Here is a 23,134-nt window from a genome sequence, read left to right as displayed (position 1 = left end):
GGCCTAAATCTCAGTTGCTGACGTGAGTTCGTGCAGGGAATTCACACAGGGAAATGGGGATCTGAAAAGACAAAAAAAAAAAAAAAGTTTTCTCTTCAATGGGCTTTTTCTCTCACCTTCTGGCCTTCCTCCATTCCACTCCCCACCCTCACTCTCACGTTTAAGGAAGTGAAGAAATTAAAGGAGAGTCAAAATAAAAAGAAATGAAGGGACAGGTAAAGTTCCCACCAGCTAGGGAGAGATCTCAGTGATATCCCTCAGCCCCTTGACTGGGCGGTAGGGCAGGAACCCACGGGCCGGAAGTGCTGGGGGAGGGGAGGGTCCGGGACCCCACGGGGGACCGGAAGTGCGGGACCTGGAGTGCGCGGGAGAAATAGGTCTGGGCAGCGCTTGACTCCAGACCTTACGAGGCTTCTCAGGGGGTTCTCTGACCACACGGCCCCACCACACCATAGCAGACTTTCTGCAAACTAGGCATTTTGGAGCTTTTCCGAAGAGGTTCCTAGATGTGGCGGTCACCTTGACGTGAGGTCTGCAGCGAGGGCCCGCGCTCCTCTCCCAGCTTTTTCGCGGGCGAATCTGCGCCCCACACCGGTACGCGGAGGGGAACCGACGCCACGGCCTCGAGTCGCTGCGGGCGGGGTAGGGGTGCGGCCCTGCCCGGCGTCGGCCGCGCGGCGCCCCTTCCCGAGGGAGGAAGACTGGAGTGGGAGGCGGGGCGGGGTCCCGGCGGACGGGGAGGTAAAAGGCAGGCCCTCCGGGGACGCTGAAAATGTGTGTGAGGCCGGGGCTCGTAGCGGGGACTTTGTCCTGGCCGCCCTCCTCTAAGGCCCCAGCCGCAGCGGCGGAGCGGGTGGCGGACCTGGCAGAGGACGGCTCCCGCCTCGTCCGATGCCCGGGGGGGGGGGGGTCCTTGCGGCGCTCTGCGAGCGGCAGAGGGGCACCTCAGGGCCCTTTTCAGATTAAATTGTTAAGAATGAAGTTGGCTGCAGGGTTTTTATCTGGGGTGTAGAAAGGAGGATAGAAACTCGGAGTCTGTCTCAGTTTGTCTTCCCCCGGCCCCGAATTAATTGTGAAGCTCTCGCCTGGCCTGCAAACGCAGGAGCCGGACGAGGGGAGCGCCTCTCTTTTTCGTCTCTCAGTCTCTCTCCCACCAGGGACCTAGTCGCCCCCGCCCCTACCTTCGCCCCAGACCCTTCATTGGACCGTCTTCGGAGACCCTTACATATTCCACAAGATAAAAAAACATCCGTAGAGCTCCACTTCACTCGTTCTCAGCACTGGGCTACTTACTTACATTCAGACTAGGAGAGCTAGAGGGCTTCTTACTGGTCTTAATAGAATTAAACTTCACCAGCCCCGTGTGTTCCCAAAGGCACGAGAGGGAAAGTGTTTGGACTGGGCGCTGATGGTCAGTGGATCTGCACAACATGGTTTATAACATCACTTTTAAACTTTCCCCAACCTAGTCGTCACTGAGAATTCGGGTGTGAGAGGAAATAGCTCTGGAGATGATTTTTCATCACATTAAGTGTATAACTCCTCCCTACTCTCTACTCTCTTTGAATGTCCAAAGATGGAGTGGAAACTCTAGGTTAATTTTCAAAGGTTAGCGACCCAGAGGGGCCCTAACTCAACTCCCTGCCTTTCCTGCACCCTATCATCCTGGGGATGGGGAGAAACACTGGTACCCGGTGGCTGCAGAACTGAGGACCCTAAAACTTCTGATTGTTGAAAGAGGGAGGAGGGATGGAGGAGAGAAAGGGAAAGGGAAAAAACACACACATTTGTGTTCATTTACACATTTCCTGTGCAGAACAAAAAAGTCCCACCATCAGCAAAAGAAGTCTCTTCCTCCAAAATAGCAGCCAAAGAGGGAAAATTAGAATATGCATAAATTTCTTCATTTTCATTCTCACAGAGCACGATTTCCGGCAGATTTGTATTTAAACTGCTCGATTAATCCCAATTTCTGAACAGCATTTTACTTAGCATATTCCCAAAACTCGCCTAAAGAGTATTGCTTTCCTCCCGCTACACTGTTTTGAAGCCTCTTTCCCAATTCTCCAACTGCCAATGAGAATTTTATTGATAAGACTTGTCACTTTATTTTTCCTGTCCATTGTCTTCTTTTCAAAGTTGGACTGGAGCATTAGATTGCACTTTAATACAAGCTGACTACTGTCTATGAAGCCATAACTGCAGATGAGAGCCTATCGGAAAGGATATGTTTTTGAATATGCACTTTAAAGAAAATAAACATGATAGGGCAAATAGTACTTGCAGCTCCTCTCTTGGCATGGGATTATGTCCTTTTCTACACTGGTCACATCCTTTCATCATTAGCAATAGTTAGGATGCTTGGACATGTCCACCCTCTCAAATCTCTCCCCCTCCCCCATTTTAAAGGCACATGATAGATAGTCACACAACCCTCTTCAAAGGAGTATTACTCTTCATAAATATTCAGATAGATTCAGTCCATTAAATCCCTCTACAGCCCATTTCTAGAATATTTGCTTTGCCACTTGTGCAACAGATCTGGTTATACCTGCCTTGAAAAATTCTTTGTTGGGAAAAAATGTTAGCATCGTTTGAAACCACTCCTTTTCTGAAATACCATAGCTTGACTTGGGCTTATTTTTCCTATCTTTGAAACTATATATTTCTTTTATTTAATAGTAGCATGTGAATGTTTAAAGAATGAAATTACTACATCTTGGTTTACTGCAAACATATATAAGACCTTAATTCCACTTACTCTTAAATCCCTCACTCTTGCACACCCCAAGACTGGAAGAAACCTATATTTGCTTCATAATACAATCTAAGCAGAATGCAGTGGTTCTGGCTTTCCTTCAGAGTTTACAGATCACAAATAAACAATTATTGGTAGTTAAAAAGCTAGAAATGCTAATTGTTTAGTTCTCAGATTCTATTAAAAATAAATACATATTTGAAATATATGCAGCATGGTGTATATAATATGTATGTGTAAGCATTTTTATATATTGGCTAAAATTTTTTTAAGATATTGGGATATTAATTTTGTTAAATAGGTACACAAACTGAGTGCAGGTGAATGTCTGCACAACTTTCACTACTTTGTGAGATACCTGCTTTTATTGTTTCTTTACTTTCTGTCAAGTATTCTCATTACAAAAGTGTTAACTTAGTTTCCTTTAGGTAAGCATGTCGCCAATAACTCAGAGGTTCTTAGTTACACACTATTAAAACCAAAGTGTTTGAAAATAAATTCTTAAAAACCATACTTTGGGGGTGTACATAACAGGACTGAGGGCTACTTTTACTGGTGATGTTGATTTCTTTTAATTTTCTTATCGGAACAATTGATAATTGTCTTTTAATCAAAGGAACAATCCAAACAAAAGACAGTAACAATATTTTCCACAAAATATTATTTTAATTAGTATTGGATTTTATATGGAAGGCTCTCGTTTGATTTCAAGTTGCATAGCTGTACTTACAGAACAGTTGAAGTGAACTTAGTCATTATTAGTTGTTATTAGTGCACAGAGAAAGCCTGGGGGTACCATTGAAGAGCAGAGCAATATACGGTCTGTGAAAGGTGAAGAGATAGATGCATGGTATGACCAGCAAGGAAATTGCGTCCTTCTTTTCCCTCCCTTTCTTCCTTCAGCTACTGTTTGGTTTAGTTATGGATTGTGTGTATTTGGTAATATCCAAAGAAAAAAGTTTTCTAGAGGACAAGATGGCTCCTGATACTTCTGCCTTTCTTTTTGTAGTTGTTTTTTTTTTTTTTAACAAGGTGTGCCAAGTTTTATTTTCTCACAAATTTTCAGGGAAATAGATTTGCAGGAATAATTTGCAGGAAAATAGAACAAAGCAAAAATATTTAACAGTCACCCTTCCTTGCTCTCAAACTGTCCTTCTATTGCGAAGGTCCTTTTGCGTTTGGTCCTAGTTGCTGGGCTGCGGAGAAATTTCTCTTTCTCTGCTCTCCTCTCCCATAACCGCCCTTCCTCTCCTAACCAGCTTTCTTTTTCCTCCAAAATGAAAGCAGTTACCAAACAACCTGCTTTAACCCCAACAATTGCCTGACAAACACCAAATCTAATTCCTTCCTCACCCACTTTTTATTTTCTTTCAAGTCCTCTTTCTTGGGGGTGGGGTGCACAGGGGACTCAGGAGATAGGGAGAACTTTGGGCTCAGAGGAGAGTTCGATTCCTGCAAGTACAGACTCAATGGCAGATCGTTCCCAGCCTAGTCTCAGGAACTGGTGCCTGTTCTTGCACCTAGAGGGATAAACCTTGGCAGGTTCACAATTAACAAAAACACCCCTCCCTCCTCCTAAGGAGATGGGTTAGCATTACCAGCTAGATCACCACCAGGTACAAACATCTTTCACCTGGTCTCTGTCCACTTCTTTTCCCTTCACTTTATTGTCCTTTTTCCATCCCTCCATCCCTGAAGGAATCAAGAGTTCATCCAGGGGTCCTAATAGAATTCTAAGTTTTGTGTCCTGCCCAATGACCTGAGTTCCTTAGGGCCAGTGTTCTCTTTGGATTCACAGGAACCTCAGTTACTTTGCACTTCTCAAATCAGATTTGTGAACATGATTCCCAAATAGGACACCTTGCCCATTCACCAGCTGAGCTCCAGCCAGAGGCACCAGATCCTTCTATCTAAGAATCCCTTCACATGTCTGCCAGTCTCTTTCCCAGGTTGATTTTTGGGGAAATGGTGTCCAAGAGGGACATGCCCATAGCATTGAAGAGGAGTGGTCACAAAAGTACTCAACAACATTAAAAAGACCTACCGTATTAGACCAAGGGAGTCTCTATTAGAACACTTGAGTTGGGCCAGAATGGATCATCCATCTAACCAGTGAAACAACAAATCACAAGAATGTCCAATTGCAGCTGTGAAACACACATTTCAGACTGAAATGGATTCCATCTTCATCCTGTCAGCCAGAGAAATTATTTTAAAATTGTTTCTGCTATTATTGTTTGCATTATTATTATTAACATTCTATTTTTGTCATTATTGCTGCATTTTCTGCTATTTTATTTTTGTTGTTGTTGCAGCTATTATACTACTCAACAGAAGTTTAGAAAGATTAGTCAGATTAATTAGTTTATTGGTAATTTAAAGCTGAAAACTAGTAATTAAGCCAAAAACTAAAAATGATCAGGGATGATTCATACCAATGTAGGATTTGGAAGGAAGAGAATCTAAATTTTGGATATAAAATTTGGCAGCTGTAAAATAAACAGGACTTGAGGATCAGAACTATGATAATTGGAATATACTTAGTCACTCAATCTCTCCCCCAACCCTGCTCCAAATTCAGCTAAGATCGTTCTGTGGTTTGTTTGATAGAGGAGAAACATTATATTTGTTTTTGTTGACAAGGAACAAAGACCCCATGCTTGTTCTTCATGTAATTTGAGTTTGCACATGAATTCCCTCTGCTTAGGACTATCCACATACCTAAGGTCTCTCCCATCCAAGTTTGCCTCCTTCATCTGTTTGCTCTTGCTAGGCACCTCACTGAAGAGGGTGCATCATATAAGACAGGTATACAATTTCAGCCCTCTCCACAGACACATTCCATGGAATATAAATTAAATAATGCATTTCTCCCCACAGCAAGCTCTCTTTCAAATATAATTAATGTTTTGATAGTGTAGTTCTTTAACTGCATATATACACACAGAAACAGACGCACCCTCTAGCTTTGCTGTTTGTGAATCTAAAACAGAAATGGATGCAGCTCTTTCAGTGACTCCTAAAATTCCTCAACTCAGCCCACAGAGAAGAAAGCTGTTTAGGTAATAACTACAGTCTGTTGTGTGTCCAAAAATACTTAAAACAATAAAAAATGCAAGCCCCTAGTTTTTGATAGTCATTTTTGTCAAATTTCCTAGAAATTAAAGGATATTCTGAATTGATATTCTGATACAGACAAGTCACCAGATAACAGTCAAAATCAACAAAAACACTGTCCTAAACTACTGGCTGTCTTTTCCAAGTTTTGATGCTGGAAACTGAATTTCATTACCTTCCATTTTTTTCCATTGAGGCTAAATTGACAGAGATGTATGAAAACTAGCAACAATAATAAAACTCCAACGACTTTCATAAGAAATTGCTTACTCCATCAAATACCTCAATTATGTGTCTTAGGTGGGTTAATTCATTTAATTGCAATTGGTTGACATATTCATATGTGAAATAGATGGTCAGAAAGACAGACAGATATGTAGATGACAACATACCCAATAGGAGTTAAGTGAACAAATGCTGAGCTTCCATATTCAGGGGTATATCCCTAACATTTCTACAAGCTGACTACAATTATAAGGACAAGTGACCTTTCAGATTGTAGGACGTTATATGCTTTCAGTCTTTAAAGAACAATAATGCAATCTATAATACTTAGTTTTGAAAATGTAAACCTTAATATCCTCCTATTGTTATTGAGTTGAAGGAGCTAGTTATTTGGAACTGATACACTGATTTCCAAGCATCTTGGCCATTTTGTTTGATTTGTGAATGTATATGAGGTGCTGGTGAGGGAAACATTTTACATATTTCTCCTCTCCACAGAATTTTTAGAGACGATATGTAAAAGGGATTTTTTTTTTAATTTTGAGGTTATATTTTCTTACTCATCACGTGGTATTTGATGTTTGGAGTTGTAAAAGTAGGTAAAAGAATGAACGAGGAAAGGAGCACACGTGGCTGATTCCAAGTAAGTAGATCTTTTTTCTAGATGAGAAAGAAACAAAAATATTTCCCCAGTATAGTTGTGAAAAAAAGTGGGGAGGGGATAGTGATTCATGAAGAGTTCACTGTGCTCTTTGTTATTGTTTTAGATGATGGTGGCCCATCAGGGTTCCTTTAACATTACTTTCTTCCAAACTGTTTTCCTTGAAAGTATAAATGTGGGAACTACTTATCCCTTTATTCCTGCACAGGCTAATATAAACAGCAAATACTTCAGTTAAATTTTCATTAGAAAAAAGTATTTACAGGTTGGTTATTTTTGTCTTAGTACAGGACCACATCATCAATCCCAGTTGTTTAGATGCAGTTAACTTGATATTTGCCTCTAGTGAGCTTAGATAGCTAGCTAGCTATAGATATGATTTTTACAATATTGATCAGCAATGATACGTGAGCTATCAAAAAGATCCTCCATCAGACTTTTATTATTTGTTCTGATTTCTTCCTCATTTTCCCTTTCTTTCAATTTGTTTTTGAGGCAGTGACATGACTACTTCTCTGATTCTCAAATGAGGTTTTGTTTGGCTCAGATTAATATTAAAGAAGATCACATACACGGTTGGAAAATATTGTTATTTTTCTTTAATGGGGAAAATTGGACTCCCGCGTGTCAGATCTGTGGTTTTCTGAAGGGCAATGGAAATGGTACTGACATCACTTTGCACTTAAACAATCGGATTTGGTCAGGGTACAAGTTGTTTGTTTAACCCGACAGCTCGGTGCACCCCGTCGCACGCTTTGCACACTCATTAAAACGATTATTCACGACCTGTCGAGTGTTTTCGGGTTCATTCACAGGAAAGGCTTGGAGCGAGCAAGAGCAATTCAAGTCAACACTGTCCACTACCCCATGCACGTGAGGACGAGCTGGTGTGTGCGTAAAAAGAGGGAGGGAGGGAGGGATGGGTGAGCACGCCTCAGCTCTAAGTCCCGTTCATCTGATGCTCTGGAATCTCAATCTCGAAAAGATTCTGAGAGTGCTTGGTCTTACAGGGCCACATCGCTGTGTTAACTTCAGGGGCTTGGCAAAGGACAGAAAAACAAAATAAACCAAATACATAAACGCAAAGCTCTCTCTCTGCTCCTCCTCTCAACCTTCTTCAAACCTTAAGGTCCCAGGGCTCGCCCACCTTCTGCCTGCAGCCGCCTGACTGAGAGGCTCCACCTCTCACAGCGCTAATGCTGAGGATAAGTAGTTTCAGGAAAACTCTCGCTATGGTGAAGAGAGTAATTCCATCTCCCAAGGCCCTTTCGATCTTGAGAAAGAATTCAGTTATTTTCCCTCTCTGTATTCTTTGCAGGTACGGGGTGGGGAGGGCAAGAGCTGAAGAAAAGGACTGTTAACTGTATTTGGTAGATGTATTCCAAATTATTAACAAGGAAAAATTCATCCTCCAAATTGCAAGAAAAGACCTATGAAACAGAATAGCCCTCAATGAATTAGGCCACTTTTTTTTTTCTATTTTCAACTCATCTTTCAACATTTTGTAATGACTGTAAGAGGACAGATACAAATGTATCTCAATCTCCCACTATTGCCTTGTACATATAAAAGACACACTCGTGGTCTTTAGTTGTATTTGTTCAAATGAACCCTGATTCACTTGTGAACTATTATTTTAAGGTGAATGTCTGTCTTCGTAAGGTATAATCGTATACACTAAATAGTAGATATATAATGTCTAGATCCATTTAATATGCACTGAAGAACCCTGGAATATCCTGTTCAGCATAAATACCACTGGCAAAACTTAGTGGTAATAGATGTTTTAAAACACTGCTATTTCTATATTCAGATCTCGTTGTTCCTTGATTTTTCATCTACAGCATTAGTAAACCCAATGGCCACCTTATTGTCATGAGGGTAAACTAGTCATGTCAATGGAAAAAGACTCTTTCATCAGTTTCACTCTATCACAGCCAACACCATAAAATCATCTGTTTTCCTATTTGATTAAAACACATCAATACTATGGAGGGAAGAATGGAAGCTTTCGAATAGCTTGAGGTTTTAATCAGAGACAGGATCCTAATTGCTAACAAGCAAGTACGAATAAGTAATTTCATAAACTCTTTGGGTTGCTATAATTCACTACCAAGTTTACTTAAAATTGATCTGTCAAATGTGTTCCCTATATAAGCTCTTTCATTAAAACCAACCTGTGATAATCAAGAGAGATGCTGAAATATGTAAGTAAATAACTGAAAGTCTCTGCATAAATACACACAAATCAATGCAGTAATAGACAACACTATCGATGCAGGAATGATCGATTTTAGTCTTCCCACCTGCAATCAGAGCTCCTGATGCATAATTAAAAGTGTATTTTTCAACTCCACTACTACTACTACCACTACTACTGGAAATAAATAAATAAACAAGACCTGCTGCCACTTCTACCTGATTCTACTTTATTCCTTCTAGAGTATTTTTGACGGGGTGGGTGGAGTACTCTACTTTTTCCAAGAAAGCTTTGCTGAACTTAAAACTACATTAATTATAAAAATTATAAAAGTATCAAATAATAAAATTACTACCTTATTCATGTTCTGAATTTTCAACCATCATAGCCACTAATTATTCATTCAGCATATTTTAATGGGAAAAACACGTGGAGTGCTCATTATTTTTAAAGATTTTTTTCAACTACTATAGTACCTTTGGCTTTAAAGATCCTTTGGGCCTTTTGTTAAAACAAATGAGGGGGGAAATGTCATTTCCTCAATATACCCTGGAAGCTCTCATGCCTATGCCTGCATATGCAAGCAGTCTGAAACAAGGAAGGGGGGAAAAGCATCTGCGTTCTTCCAAAATTGTTTCATATAGTGATTGCAAAAACAAACAAGTGTCTGACTCAAAGAAATAAATACACTTTGAATTTCTAGAAATTCACATCTACAACATTTCAGATTTTGCTTAAAGTTAAATTTCCTTTTTGAGAATATTTATCCCTGGAGGGCAGAATTAATTTAGATCAGCAAGCACCGGTGTATGATGAGTTTGGGTATTTAGGTTTTGTAGAGTATTGAGAATATGATGTTCATATTTTTTTCTTAATCAACAAAGATGCTTATTTACATTCATCTTTGAATTAGTGTGGTCCTTCTGAAGCACAGGCCTTTAAAAATGTCTTATTTATGAAATTCAGCTTCTTTGAAAATGATTTTTTTTATACAGAATATCACCAGCACATAAATATCAATTTTGATTATCTTTATATTATTATGTGACCAATTTTGATATCTGTATATTATTATTTGATTCCCCTCCTTTCCATCCAAGGAAAAGAATTCAGGGGTGACGGAACCCGAAAGGAAAATACCATCAGTTATTGTTTAGGGTTAATTTAACAGATAATTTAACTTCAAACAACAATGATCAGGTCATTAAATTTCAGAGCAGTGAGAAAATGAAAGAACTGAGAGAGAATTCTCCCTAACCCCACTACAGTTTTTAGTCTTCCTGCTCAATCAACATAATCAACGCCTTGCCATACAGACGTGGAGCAAGATAGGTTTGCACCTAAACGCATTCTGATTCAAAGGATGGGACAGTAAGAAGAAAAGGGGGAGAAAACTGAAGACACCATCTCAATTCTGGGAGTGCTGGCCGCGGATGAAAATTCAACCTATATCGAAAATGAATACCCCAAACATGTCTAGCAACTGAACACTCTTTCATTCGGACACTAATCTACAAATCTTGCAATGTGCAATGTGCTTTCCTACTGCACAGATTTTCCGCAAGGCTCAAGACACGGGGACAGGCTTATAATTGTTCGACAACAGACCATGAAAAGGACATGGGACATCTTATCTCCCCTTCTACCCTCATAGGCATAATTCTGAGAGTTATTTGCTATCTTAAATGACTTTTTGATCAGGACAAATCTGGGATTTCTGCCTACCTCAAGTTTTGATAGAGGGCCAGGTCAGGATGGTGTTGAAGCATGGAAATTGGGTTTTATGGAGGACAGGGAGGGGGACATTCAGAAGTAGAAGAGCTGTATTCTGCGTGGTCCTTTACTTCCTGTCGTCTTTCCAAGGCTGAAGTTCACTGCCTGAGAATCCCCCACTCAGGCAGGATGCTCTGCCCACCTAACCCTCTGCCTCCGTCTCCCCAATCCAGGACTGTCTTTACTGCTAAGGGAATTACTACCCCAAGGCTACTTCTCTTCCCATAAGAATCCTTTGCTTTGGACCACAGGCTTGGGCAAAAAAGAAACAGGGGGATAAAAAGCGAAATAGAAGAGGAGTAGAGAGTGGAAAGGAGAAAAGATGTCTACCACAGAGAAAACAGTTTTATCAACCAGCAGATAAGTGCTGAGATCTGAAACTGCACCAGGTAAACAAAAAGAAACAACTTTCGGGGGGTGGGGGGAAGGGGCGTGTAGAACACAGAAGAATAAGAAGAAAGGAAAAAGGTGGCGAAGCGAGCCAGCCAGGGTTCTGGAGTCAATTTTCCTGGCATCAGCCAGTGTGAGCTACACAGCTCTAAGCTCGGCTTGTCCTGGACTAGAGCGCCCTCACCTTGCTGCTCCCTGCGCAGCGCCCGGCTTCCCCGCCGCCGCATCCCGGCAGCGCCTCCAGCCCGGCCACCGCACCGCCCGCACTGCCGCGACGCAGCAGCCTAAGCCACGTTTCTACGATTCCGAAATGCGAGAAAACAACGCTGCTGGGTCCCTGCAGCGATGACTTCAAGTCCCGCCGTCGTGCCCCTCTCGGACTTAAGCCTGGAGTCCCTGAGGCGCCGGGAAGCCTAATGGGAAACTGCGGAGAGGGCCCAAACTCGCTTCGGGACGAGGCGACCTGAGTCTGGCGCGCTCGCCGCCACTCTCGGGACAGCCAGGCTCTCGAGCTTACACGGCCGTCTCCTAAGTGCGCATTAAGAATCAATTATTTGTCTGAGATTCCCAAAGCCGAGAACTGGGATATTCCCCGTAGGGACAAAGTCAAGCCAAGCACCGTGCTCATTTCCCTATTCCTTCGAATAGAGGAAAGAAAGCCTCCCATCCCCGATCCGTGCCGCACTCTACCCGGAGCAGTGCCGCTAAATCCGGGAGGGACCCTGGCCCAACCCTGGCCAAGGAGCTGGGGATGGAGGGCCAGCTCTGGGGGAAGTTGGCAACGTTCGTGTGAAAATAGGGGGTGGAGGGGCGTTTCATGAAAGAAAGGAAGAAAGAAAGAGAGAGAGAAAAAAGAAAGAAAAGAAAACTTTAGACTGAGGCAAGTCCTTGGCTCTGGAGCAAAAACCTTTGTGTCAAATAGGGGGAGCAAATACCTACGGGTTTGAACTTTTAAGTCCCGTTAGTGTATTCCCGCAGCTTCCGTAAGACTCGGAAATCATATTTCCACGAAATGAATTACTTTGCACTCTTGGACCTATTTCAGTCCACCACTAACCCTGCTCCATATAAATTCGTCTCCTTCTCCCCTCCATCTCCTTTTGCCATGTCTACATCCCCGTTATTTAGGGATCCACCATGACTTCTGCTGCCGTGGGGTGAAAATCACGCATTCTTTCAGCTACTTCTACTGATAGCGCGCCCTTTAAGAAAATTTTTCCAAAAAAAAAAAAAAAAAGAGAGAGAGAGAGGAGTACTTTAGTCCTGACCTCAAAGTCGAGGTTTACACCTTAGTCAAAAGCAGTCTATCGGGCATAGACACCCTCCCCTCCGTAAAGCACTTTCACTTACCGATTTTGGGGTAAGAGCGCTCCCAGTCCTTAAATCTTTTTCCTCGGCATCCTTTGGACAACCTCAGGCAGTCTTGGATGGAGGGGAGAAACAAAAAGATAGAAATCGGAAGGCAGAAAGACTCAAAACGCAACACTACATCATATATTCCCCGATATTTCCCGGAGCCACCTTGGCCTACATCCTCAGGACAAGGTCCCGGGGAAGTGACCGCTAGAGTTGGGAAAAGGTCGGTATGGGGGCCGAAAACTAAGAGGTAGATTATTTTAACTGCTGGTAGCTGGGGGGAGGGGAGGCCCAAAAGGGAGGATAAGGAAGGGAGAATTGTTGGGATGAGAAAAGAAAGCCTTAAAAAAAAAAAAAAAGCGCGCAAAAGAAAATCAAGAATGAAGTACTGTGAAAGATAGCGCCTTTGAACTCTTACAGGTTGCTAGCTCTTAGGAAGAATGCAGGCGTGTGTATGCGCAAAAGGAGAATCTAGATGACCCCTATTCTTTCCGTATCTCCAGGATCTGGCCTCAAGTAGAAAAAAGAAAGAGGGGAGAATTTTAATTCCAGTTTCACCTACCTGGCTTGTTGGAATGGCTGCGCAGATTTTCATGTTGGAGAGTTCCATCTGTCTGGCAGAAGCTGGAGTGGTGTTGGGGGCAGGTTATCTGGTGAAGCAGGAATGTACAGGAACCCCGCCCTCTAGGCACAGTTACACAACCCCAGCAACCCGTCTCAGCCAGCTCTAAAAACTCTAATGGTCTTCACCTTCACCCTTTGTTAGCCTATTTCCCAAACAGGCATTTAGTCCTAAACACAACCAGCCACTTTAGCTATTCATAAAATTAATTTCTCAAAAGCAAAATTATTTCCATGCATGCAAATTTCAACAATGTTGTAGAAAACACGCTTAAAAAACACATTTATATATTCAGAGTTCTAAATATCTTGGATTTATCCACCTATTTGGGTGAAATATCCACCAACTTATATATAATTAAATCAATACACTACAACTCTCATTTTTTTTTTGTCTCTCTACCCCTCGATTTTATGCAAGTCATAGAAACCACATGAAATCTTCCACGACCATAAATACATCTGTATTACATCTTATTAGCTCTGGGCTTCATGTTCATTTGATTTCCAATTTTAAAACAAGTTGAAGAAACATATTTGGAAGAATCCTTCCATTGCTCTAGTTTAACTAAATCATTTTCTCAGTGTTTTATATATTAATAATTTGTATTAACTTGTACCAGACAAATTCAAATAAAATATTTGAAATCAGGATATAAACTGTAATTTGGGATTTCAAGTTTTAAGTTGTGATCACTTTCATTTCCAAAAATCTCAGAAAGAGCAACCTTCATCTCAATAAAAACAATTTTAAGTATGAAAGAAGAAAAGCTTCAAAAAGTTTCAACGTGTTATTCTGGCATAAGTTAATTTTAACTAGCAAAGGTAGGGGACAACAGATATCAACACAACATTATAACCAATTCCTTGCAAAAAATCTATTAAATGCTAGATTGCTGTGTGATTTTGACGAAGGTAACTTGATGGATAACAGGACAGATTGAGATAAATGAAATGTTCACGTTGGGCTTCAGGAAATCTTCACAAAGTTCTTTCTCTGTGTATACCCTCCTTCGTATCTAGTATGCCTATTAAACAAGCCATTCTTGTAATCACATCCATTATATATGTAACTTGGACATGTGTCCCAGTAGAACTTTTCCTCTCAGTCCTTAGTTCCTAATGAATTCAAAGAAGTCAGTTTTACTCTTGACCTCAAAGTATTAACTTTGCCATTGAAATTCTACTTTTCCATCATGCAAATAAACAATCACAAATAAGTATAGTTATTTAATGTGGCCAGAAAAAATACTAATGGGGAAATTTTTCTTCTATAAATATGTCCCTTTACCTCAATATAAGTCCAACCCTCTTTTTAACTTTTGATATTTCTTCAGTCCCAGTACAATCTCATTCTACAAATAAAATCCATGGTAAAAGCAAACAATACATCATCACCTTTTTCAGTCTAAACACATGCTTTTCCTTGAGCTGTTTTGGTTCACAAATGTGTAATGGGGATTTCCTTTGCCTAACCTCATTTATTTGGACTCCTTTGCTATTTTAAATATCAGCCATATATTTGGCTTCTAAAACAATTTAATTATTTGTGGAATTTTCTTTCATGCTTCACCCTAAAGAACTGTTAAGTTTCAAGAAACTAGGACCTCTAGTGAAACTGCTCTGAGACTGAGAAGATAAAATCATGTCCAGTCTGCTTAAAGGACATAATTAAACTAGCTGTCTTGGTCTATTTTGGTCCATTTCCCATTTGTGTATATTTGGTTCCAGCTCTTTTAATTTTTCTGGCCTTTATCTTTCTTTCTTAGGCCTCTCTCTCTCTCTCATTCATTCATTCTTTCTTTTTGGTAGTGGGGATTTTTTTTTTCTTTTTTTAGCTTCAAGATTCTCTTTCCCTTTCCTCTCTCTAGCTCTTTCTTCCTCTATCTCTCCATTCCACAGCCCATCCATCCCCATGTTCCAATACTTCCAATATTAACTATTCTGTATTTCTATTTCAATTCTGTTTGAGTCAGCCTGTTTCTCTCCTAGGCCTTTTCTTTTTTCTTTTTTCTTTTCCCCTGCACAACTCTCTAAGTGTTTGCCGATAACATCTTGGGGACAGATTATTTTTCATTGGGCCCATTGTAAGAAGTAGCCAGCTTATTGCATTACTGCAGAACACATTTCAGACTATACAATTGTAACAAATGAACAACTTGTCCTCCACGGACTCACCACAGGATCCAATTAGTTACTAAACCTTTTAGTTAGGTTTTCTAATTATTTTCTGGAGTCATAGCAATTGGGTTGCTGAAACAATTCAAAAAATGTTTTCATTTTGTTTCAGATTTATATGTATGCATATGTATGCATGCATATGTATACTGCAAGTTGAAACAAAAGTATGACTGTAAGCAAAAGGACAATCTCTAGATATAATTAAACAGACATATTTAAAAGGGAATCAAATAAATACCTCTATGTTGTAAAAATGAAAGAAGGAGAGAGAGGCATTTCACTTCTTCTGAACATCTAGAATTTTAAGTTGTTATAATTTTAAAATAAAATATAAACATTGATCTGCAAGTCATTACAACAGGTGATCACTTCAGCAAAATCTATATTGCAACTTCAGCACATCTTTATTAGAACTCTTTCATTGTGGGTAAACAGCCACAAAAATAAATGCTGACTTAGAAAGTATAAATACAAATATTTAAACAAAAATATTTGCAGCATTCATAGCGCAAATTGTACCTGAACTGAAGGGCTCCGTGTGTCTATATATATTACATATGTGTGCATTATATTCACTTCTATCTAACCATATACATAGATTTATTTATAATTTGCCAAGTGCTATAAACAAGATACCTGAAACAAAATATATAAAAAGCATTCTATTAACTGATTTGAAAATAAACACAAGGTAAATAGCTATGCACATAAAATTAAATAATCTCTTTTCGCTGTTTATCTACAGAAACTTAAAGGTATCAGCTGAAAAGCCTATACTTTGTTTAAAGCTAGCGTTTATTACACAGTCTGCTCCTTGTAAAATTGGACTCCACAATGGAAAAAATACTATTTTCAAAGTCTTAGTTCAAATAAAAGGAGCAGTTTAAATTTTAGTTGGCTGAAAAAGCCTTTAAATTTCCTAGAACTTGAATGGTCTTTCAAAAATTAGCTCTACTTAATAAAAGAGACAAAAGTATCAAGATATATATGAATTTAGCCTATTTTTTTATTTCTGTGTGTTCATAGTAAACATTTTTGTAAGTGACAAACACGGGCATATGACCACAGTATCACAATCAAGAAATTTTAAGACAACATTAACAATCACTCAAATTTATGCGGCATTTGCGCAACACAGGTTACATATTTGCAAGGTTTACCTATAAGTACAATAGGTATTAACATTTCACTACATTTAGAAAAAATAAAAGTGACCTGTTAGTGACCACGTACATCAAAATATACACAACACAAACTGAAGGCAATCATTAATTTTGTCCCCTTCCGATTCATTTGAATGGGCAGTGCTGCCAACTGAAACAACTTTCCTTTTTTTTTGTTTTTTGTTTTTTAATACTTATTATACCAAGTGCATTTTCTAGAACCCAATCTTTGGTCTAAAAGTAAACAAAAGAAAAAAACAGTTTTTTTTTTTAAAGAAAAGGACAAAACAATAAATGGCCAAAATAATTTCTTGGGCACCTTTACTACGTGAATGCTTCTTAAATACAAATTACAGTTTAACATTTTAAAACTCTCCCCATAATTTAGGTTGTTCTCAAGGTCTGCGTCCACCATATAGATCCATGATAATTTATAATACTGCACACATGGAAATCTGGCGGCTCTTAAGGATAGACTTGTCAGGTTTGAATGAAATGGCAAAGCAGTCACTATTTAGATACACATTCTACGATAATTTTGACTTCCAAACCTTATATTCTACAATGTATTCTCCCCACATTGCACCTCGCTGACACTCCACACCTTGTTAGAATAATAAACAACCCTAAAGACTGAACAAACGTACAGAAATGGGGGCGGGGGCTTAATAAAAAATACCTGGACTTATTTTTTAATTATCATTTACAATGCAAATGTGTGTAAAACGTTCACTTACAGTCTGGTCCCAGGGATGTTAATGTATTAAAGGGTTGGAAGAAGACCCCTGATTTTGATGTGTGAAATAATCAGACAGTCCCCCGGACAGTCCCGTCGTGAAACTTGGCAAAGAGGGTCTTAAAGACTCACAGGGCAGGGTCGAGGGGGCCTGCGGCGACGTGGAGGACGACGCGGCCCGGGCGCTCATGGACGTGCTGCTCTGCGAAGTCATTGACGGGTGCGGGACGTGGGGGAAAAAGTAACTGGTCTGGCCCGCGAGCAGGTTGACCGAGCAGGGGTTGAGGGAGTAGGTCCCGGAGCAGGGCACCGACAGGCCGCAGGGCACCGAGGCGGCGAGCGCGGCGGCGGTGAGGTGGTGCGTGGCGTACGGGATCTCCCCGTTGACCAGCCGATCCACGCTGAGGCCGTTGGCCGTGGAGAAGGAGTGGTTGTTGCCCAACGAGTTCTGAGTCAACACGGAGCTGTAGGGCATGGGGTGGCTGGGGTAGGCCGACGTGGTGCCGTTGTAACTCAAAGTGCTGCTGGCGCGGGGGTGGTGCAGGGATAGGAAGGGCGACATGGGCCAGTAGAGGGAGCCGGCGCGGTCCATGAAGGTGAGGCCGGTGGAGGTGAGGCGCGCCCCGCGCTTGAAGGCCAGCTTGGCCCGCGACGTGGTGGAGCGGCGCCGTAGCTTGCCCGTGGTGCCGCCGATGAACACGTCGTCGCTCGACGGGTCCAGCATCCAGTAGTTGCCCTTGCCCGGGTCGTCGTAGTGGCGCGGCACCTTCACGAAGCACTTGTTGAGGGACAGGTTGTGGCGGATGGAGTTCTGCCAGCCCTGCTTGTTCTCGCGGTAGTAGGGGAAGTTCTTCATGATGAACTCGTAGATGCCATTGAGCGTGAGCCGCTTCTCCGGGCTCTGCCGGATGGCCATCATGATGAGCGCGTTGTAGCTGAACGGCGGCTTCTCGTACTTGCCGTTCTTTTTCTCGCCCTCCTTGCCCCCCTCCCCGTCCTTGCCGCCCTCGCCCGCCCCCTTCTTCTCCTCCCCCCCGGCGCCCTTCTCTTTCTCGTCCGGCCCGACGGGCGCCAGCTCCCCGGGCCCGCCGCCAGGCTCGCCCTTGCCGCTCAGCCCGTCCGCTTTGGCCCCGTCCAGAGCTGCGGCCGGGGGCGGCGGCGGCGGCGGCGGGAGCAGCAGCTGTTGGGGGCCCTTGTCGTCGTCGGCGGCCTGGGCGCCCCGCGCCTGGGGGGGCTGCGGTGCCTGGGGAGGCGGCGGAGGCGGCTGCTGCTGCGGTGGCGGCGGCGGTTGCGGAGCGGGTGGCGGCGGGTGGTGGTGATGGTGGTGGTGGTGGTGGTGGTGCTGGGGGTGGTGGCTGTTGTGGTGGCCGTGGCTCGCGTGGTGGTTGTCGTTCTGGACCGCCTCTGGCACCAGGCTGTTGATGCTGAACGAGGACTTGGGGATCATTTTCACCTCTTTCCTATCTCCCATGTCCAGCATCACCCAGTCGTCGGGGGGAAACGGCGGCGGCGGCGGCGGCGCGGGAGCTGGGCAGCGGCGCGGCGGGCGGCGGCGACCGGTGGGTGCCGAGCGGGGCGCGGGCGGCGCGGGCGGCGGCGGCGGCACTGAGCGCTCCGGCAGCAGCGCAGTTGGACCGCAGGCTCCTGCGCTGGCAAGTCATGTAGCAAAAGCAGCAACCACCCCTCAGGAATTAGAAGAAAAAAAAAGGAAAAGAAAAAAAGAAAGAAAGAGAAAAAAGAAACAACCACCGCCCCGGGGGTGAAGCTCCCTCGCTCCCAACTCTACTTCTTGGTCTCCCCCCCACCCCCCGCTCCCCCCCCCCCGCTGCTTCCTCCTCCTCCTCCTCCTCCTCTCGCAGCAGCAGTCACAGCAGCAGCAGCAGCAGCCCAAAGGGGGGGAGAGCCGGGCGGCGGGCGGGCGCGTCCCGGAGCGGCCGCGGCGAGGCTGGGGAGACAGCGATCGAGGCGGCTATAGCCACAATTAATTTTCCGAGCTACAGGCGCACACTAGGGCTGTAAAAAAATTTTTGGTTTAACCTTTCCTACCGCTGGGCCAATCAGAGCCGGCGGCGTGCGGGAGCGTCTCTCCTGCCGTCGACCAATCGGCGGGTCTGGGCCCACCCACCCCCGCCCCGCCCCGCCCGCCGGCTCCCGCCCCCTCGGGCGCTCGCCTCCCCCTCTCCGCGGGCCTCGGCCTTACGGCCGCGCGGAGCCGCGTAGGGATACGCCGGCGGGAGCACGCTGCGCCGCGGTCCTTCTCTGCGCCCCCTCTCTGCGCCCCTTCCACCCCCTCCACCCCTCGGGTCTGCTCAACCGAAATTCCCCTCTTACGGCAAATATCTCACGTTTCTGGCTTCTTTCTCACTATCTTGGGTCATTTTCGTTTGAGCGTCAATATTTGTCCTTATCGATTAAAGTTGGTATCCAATTTTATTTTTAAAAGTGGGGGCGGCGGCGGCGGCAGCGGTGGCGAGGAGAGTGGGAGTGCAGGGAGAGGATGCGAGGAGAGGGCAGGAAATGGAGGAGGAAGAGGCGAGGCACTACTTTCCCAAGTCGGCCTTGCAGGCCCGGTCCAGCATTGCTGAGCCCGTAGGAAAACTGTGGCCCTTGTAGGTAACACTCCAGCGAGGCTCTGGAGGCTGGGGAGGGAAGGCCCACCTCTGGCGTGGGGAGGAGGGGTGTCCTACACCTTAGGGGAGGAGGGCCAGGGAGCGGTTTGGAAACCGAGGAATGAGGAGGAGGAAGTGGGCTGGCGAGCACTGGGCCAGACAGGGGTTACTTACTCGGTTCCTGCGGTTCGGGCAGCGGCGAGCCCGGAGCTCAGGCGCCGCGAGGAAGCCGGGCCTGGGGCTCCCCGCGCTGTGGCGGCGGCGGCGGCAGCGGGCGAGGGCGGCTCAGTGGTGGGCGCCTATGATGGCCTTCCGAAAAGCGGGGTGCACAGAGAGAAAACAATACCAAACAGTCTCGAAATAAACCAGGTAACACATGCTCTATGCGTGTCTCTTCCTTCCCCTTTTCGCCGGCTCCACACCGTCGCTCACGCTCTGGGTGACTCGGTGCCGTTTTCTCTTCGCCTCTCTACTGTCTCCTCAGCTTCTAATCCGAACTGGAAGCGAGTAGCCGCGAGCGATCACCCTGGAAATGTTTTCATTTTGCTTGTTGACATTGGAAGGAAAATAAGGGTGGGCGTCTGTTTCTTTCCGGTTTTTAAAAGCCTTCCTATTTTCACTCCCTCTTTTTCTTTACGTTTCTCAAATGCTTTTAATTTGTGCGGGCCTTAATCCTGCAATAACCGCATGCTGCAGCCAGCCCTTTCCCATCCTGAATGCTGCTGGAAGGCGCCTAGGAGCCTTGGGTACGTGGGTCCCACAAGTCCAGCTCCTTGGGCTTTAGGACTGGGAAGGTTTGGTTGAGGTTTGAAGTGAGTGGGGAGATTGTGATTCGGGGGCTTTAAAGGGATCCCGTGGCCAGGGGCAGGGCTAAGGCCCAACATTTCCCAGGGATTGGAATTTGTTGTGGAGCACACTGATCAAAGGCTGTTTCATCCCACATGGGCACGAAACATAGAACATTTTACGGAGGATGTAGCCTGAGAGAAGAGGGAGGTGCAGGAGAAACACAAATGAAAAATACCTTTTCCTTCCTCTATAAGGTAAATAATCATAAAATGTGAACATTTCTTCACTTTGATAAACTCCCCATTAAATTATCTGACAGATTGGATATTCCAGAAAACGGAGGAAAGAAGTGGTGCCTATGGGTGATGTTAAAGTCCAATTCTAATATAAAGAATGCAGTTGATGAATACTCAGGTTCATAGGGAGTTATTCCACGTTCTCCACCCCCACCTTGAAATTCTGAGAGAGACAGAATAAATAGGCAATTACAGAAGAGAATAATAGGCAGTTACAAATAACTAATTTTTAAATACGTATCTGTTAGGAATGTCCATAAATGAGCTCTGAACATTGGGCTAACCTCAACTATCCTTTCACTGTATTTATGTGTTTTCCCCCTATTTCTACAGAATTCCTTACTTTAAAACAAACTCTATTCACATGTGGGAAAATGCAAAGTTTCCAGCTATCAGCGTTGATGGCGAAATGGCCCCAGACTTTGACTTCTAAGCTCCGGATTTCTTACGGAGCCCGGTGAGCTGATGGGTTTTGCGGACCCGGCTGGAGGGAGATCTGTGGGCCTTCCTCTTTCTGCTCACTTTTCCTCCTCCCACTCTTCTCTCCTCCCCAGGCCTGTTATTCCTACTTTTCCTCAACTCACATTCCACCCTCCTCCCCTCTTCCCCCCTCCACCCCCCTCACTCCCCCCACCCTTCTCCTCCCTCTATTCCTCTCCCTCACTCCATTCCTTTACCTACTCCTCCCCATTTCTCCCCCCTCAGCCCCCCTTCTCATCACCACTTAGAATGGCACACAAGGGCTCCCTCTGAGGTGGACGGCCCGGTACGTTTTCGTAGTCGGTCTAGCGTGAAATGATTCGGTGTAACCGGATTCTTGGGAAAGGACAGGTTACGTAAACATTTACTGATGTGGAGTAACTATACTATTTGTACTCTGATATGCAGGAAGGAAAGTGTTGATTAACACAGAAGAAAAAAAAGCGAAATTAGCTGATTGCATGCTCATAAGTGCAAGCTGTCATTGAACTGCTTTTAAAATAGACACAGCTGGGTGTTTGTGTTGAAAAATTTCTTGTGTTTTTGCTAATACTGAAATAAGCATGATTTTGTATACCAAACATTTTCAGATCATTAAAATTTGTAATCTGTGCTGGTTTTAAACACAAAGAAAAGAAACAGAATCATTTCGATGTAAAATTTGCTGATATTATATTAACTCAATCAGGTCTGTACAAATTGTGCATTGTGCCTCCTAAAATCTGTTTGATCAATTTAATACACAAAGTGCCAAACGTGGGTATTGTTTGTTAACATTGGACATTTTATTCAAATCCGAGCTCAGCAGCAAACTGGAGGAGCATTCCTTGAATACAACACCAGCAATGACTGATGAATTTTTAATGTTTTAAGGTGTTTCTTAGGTCAAAGCTGAATGTTCATTGTTTTGTAATCCTGTGTAAAATTTTAGCAGGTGAAAATAAGTTTTTCTTCTGTTTACTTTCAAATGGCAAAAAACTGGGGGGTCTGCTAATGAGAGCTGGAATAATCTGAGTTTACGTGCCAGGAGCTTATATTGACTGGAAAATATTTTGCATGCAAATTAAAAATGTGTTATATTATTTTAAGGATTGCATGGATGCAAGGCTTAAAATAGGATATTTGTGTAGGAATAAATAGATTATAGTTTAATATAATCACATTCAAGATGTATTCTCCCTAATGACAAAAGTTATTTGCAGTTTGGGGGGAAGTGAGTTTGAATTCCTTTTACTAATTGTAATTATACTTTATAGTGAGATAGAGTGATATATATATGTGTGTGTGTGTGTGTATGTATGTGTGTGTGTGTGTGTGTATATATATATATATATATATATGGGCTTGTTCAACAAAACATGCACTGTTTACTCAGCAGCCCACGTTTGTCTCAGCAATGGCTTCTTTTTAGAACTGCTACTAGATGAAATGGAGGGGGAGGGGTTCTTGGACAGAGTATTGTGCAAGTTGAAAGTCCCTGGATGGAGCTTTGTATATCCTACCGGCCAATTTGGGTGCAAATTGGATTTGAAGGACTGCCCACATCCACCTCAGGCCTCTTTCCTAAACACATGAAGCCCTAACTCTCTGTTTCCACCTCATTCAGTCTCTGTGATTACCTTCAGAAGACAGAGGGCATCCACTAGTCTCAGATCTGAAAAAATTCTATATCCCTTTAATAGTTTCTCATCATCAGCTTAATCTTGATCTCTTATACGTATAGATCTATAAATGGACACTATTTGCCTAAGTCAGAGCAAAGTTAATTTTCTGGCATAT

The 23,134-nt window shown here is 43.4% G+C and overlaps 1 protein-coding gene and 1 long non-coding RNA gene across 2 annotated transcripts; both read right to left on the bottom strand.

Moving 5' to 3' along the window:
• Positions 1–3,548: 3,548 nt before the first annotated feature.
• Positions 3,549–13,418, bottom strand: LOC106729608. The gene is made up of 4 exons (XR_001366024.2): positions 13,043–13,418; positions 12,475–12,546; positions 4,803–4,949; positions 3,549–3,580 (listed from the first exon to the last, which is right to left on the bottom strand). It is a non-coding gene; the product is annotated as an uncharacterized LOC106729608 (long non-coding RNA).
• A 2,848-nt stretch (positions 13,419–16,266) lies between these two features.
• FOXG1 (forkhead box G1) lies at positions 16,267–19,783 on the bottom strand. The gene has a single exon (XM_032481809.1). It carries the CDS (start codon positions 18,659–18,661, stop codon positions 17,201–17,203), a length of 1,461 nt encoding a protein of 486 aa, XP_032337700.1. The 5' UTR covers positions 18,662–19,783; the 3' UTR covers positions 16,267–17,200.
• Positions 19,784–23,134: the final 3,351 nt, after the last annotated feature.

This window comes from Camelus ferus, chromosome 6, assembly GCF_009834535.1.
Source record: "Camelus ferus isolate YT-003-E chromosome 6, BCGSAC_Cfer_1.0, whole genome shotgun sequence".
Lineage (NCBI taxonomy): Eukaryota > Metazoa > Chordata > Mammalia > Artiodactyla > Camelidae > Camelus > Camelus ferus.
Note: the sequence above shows the minus strand (reverse complement) of the source record. Positions and strands in the feature narration are given on the sequence as shown.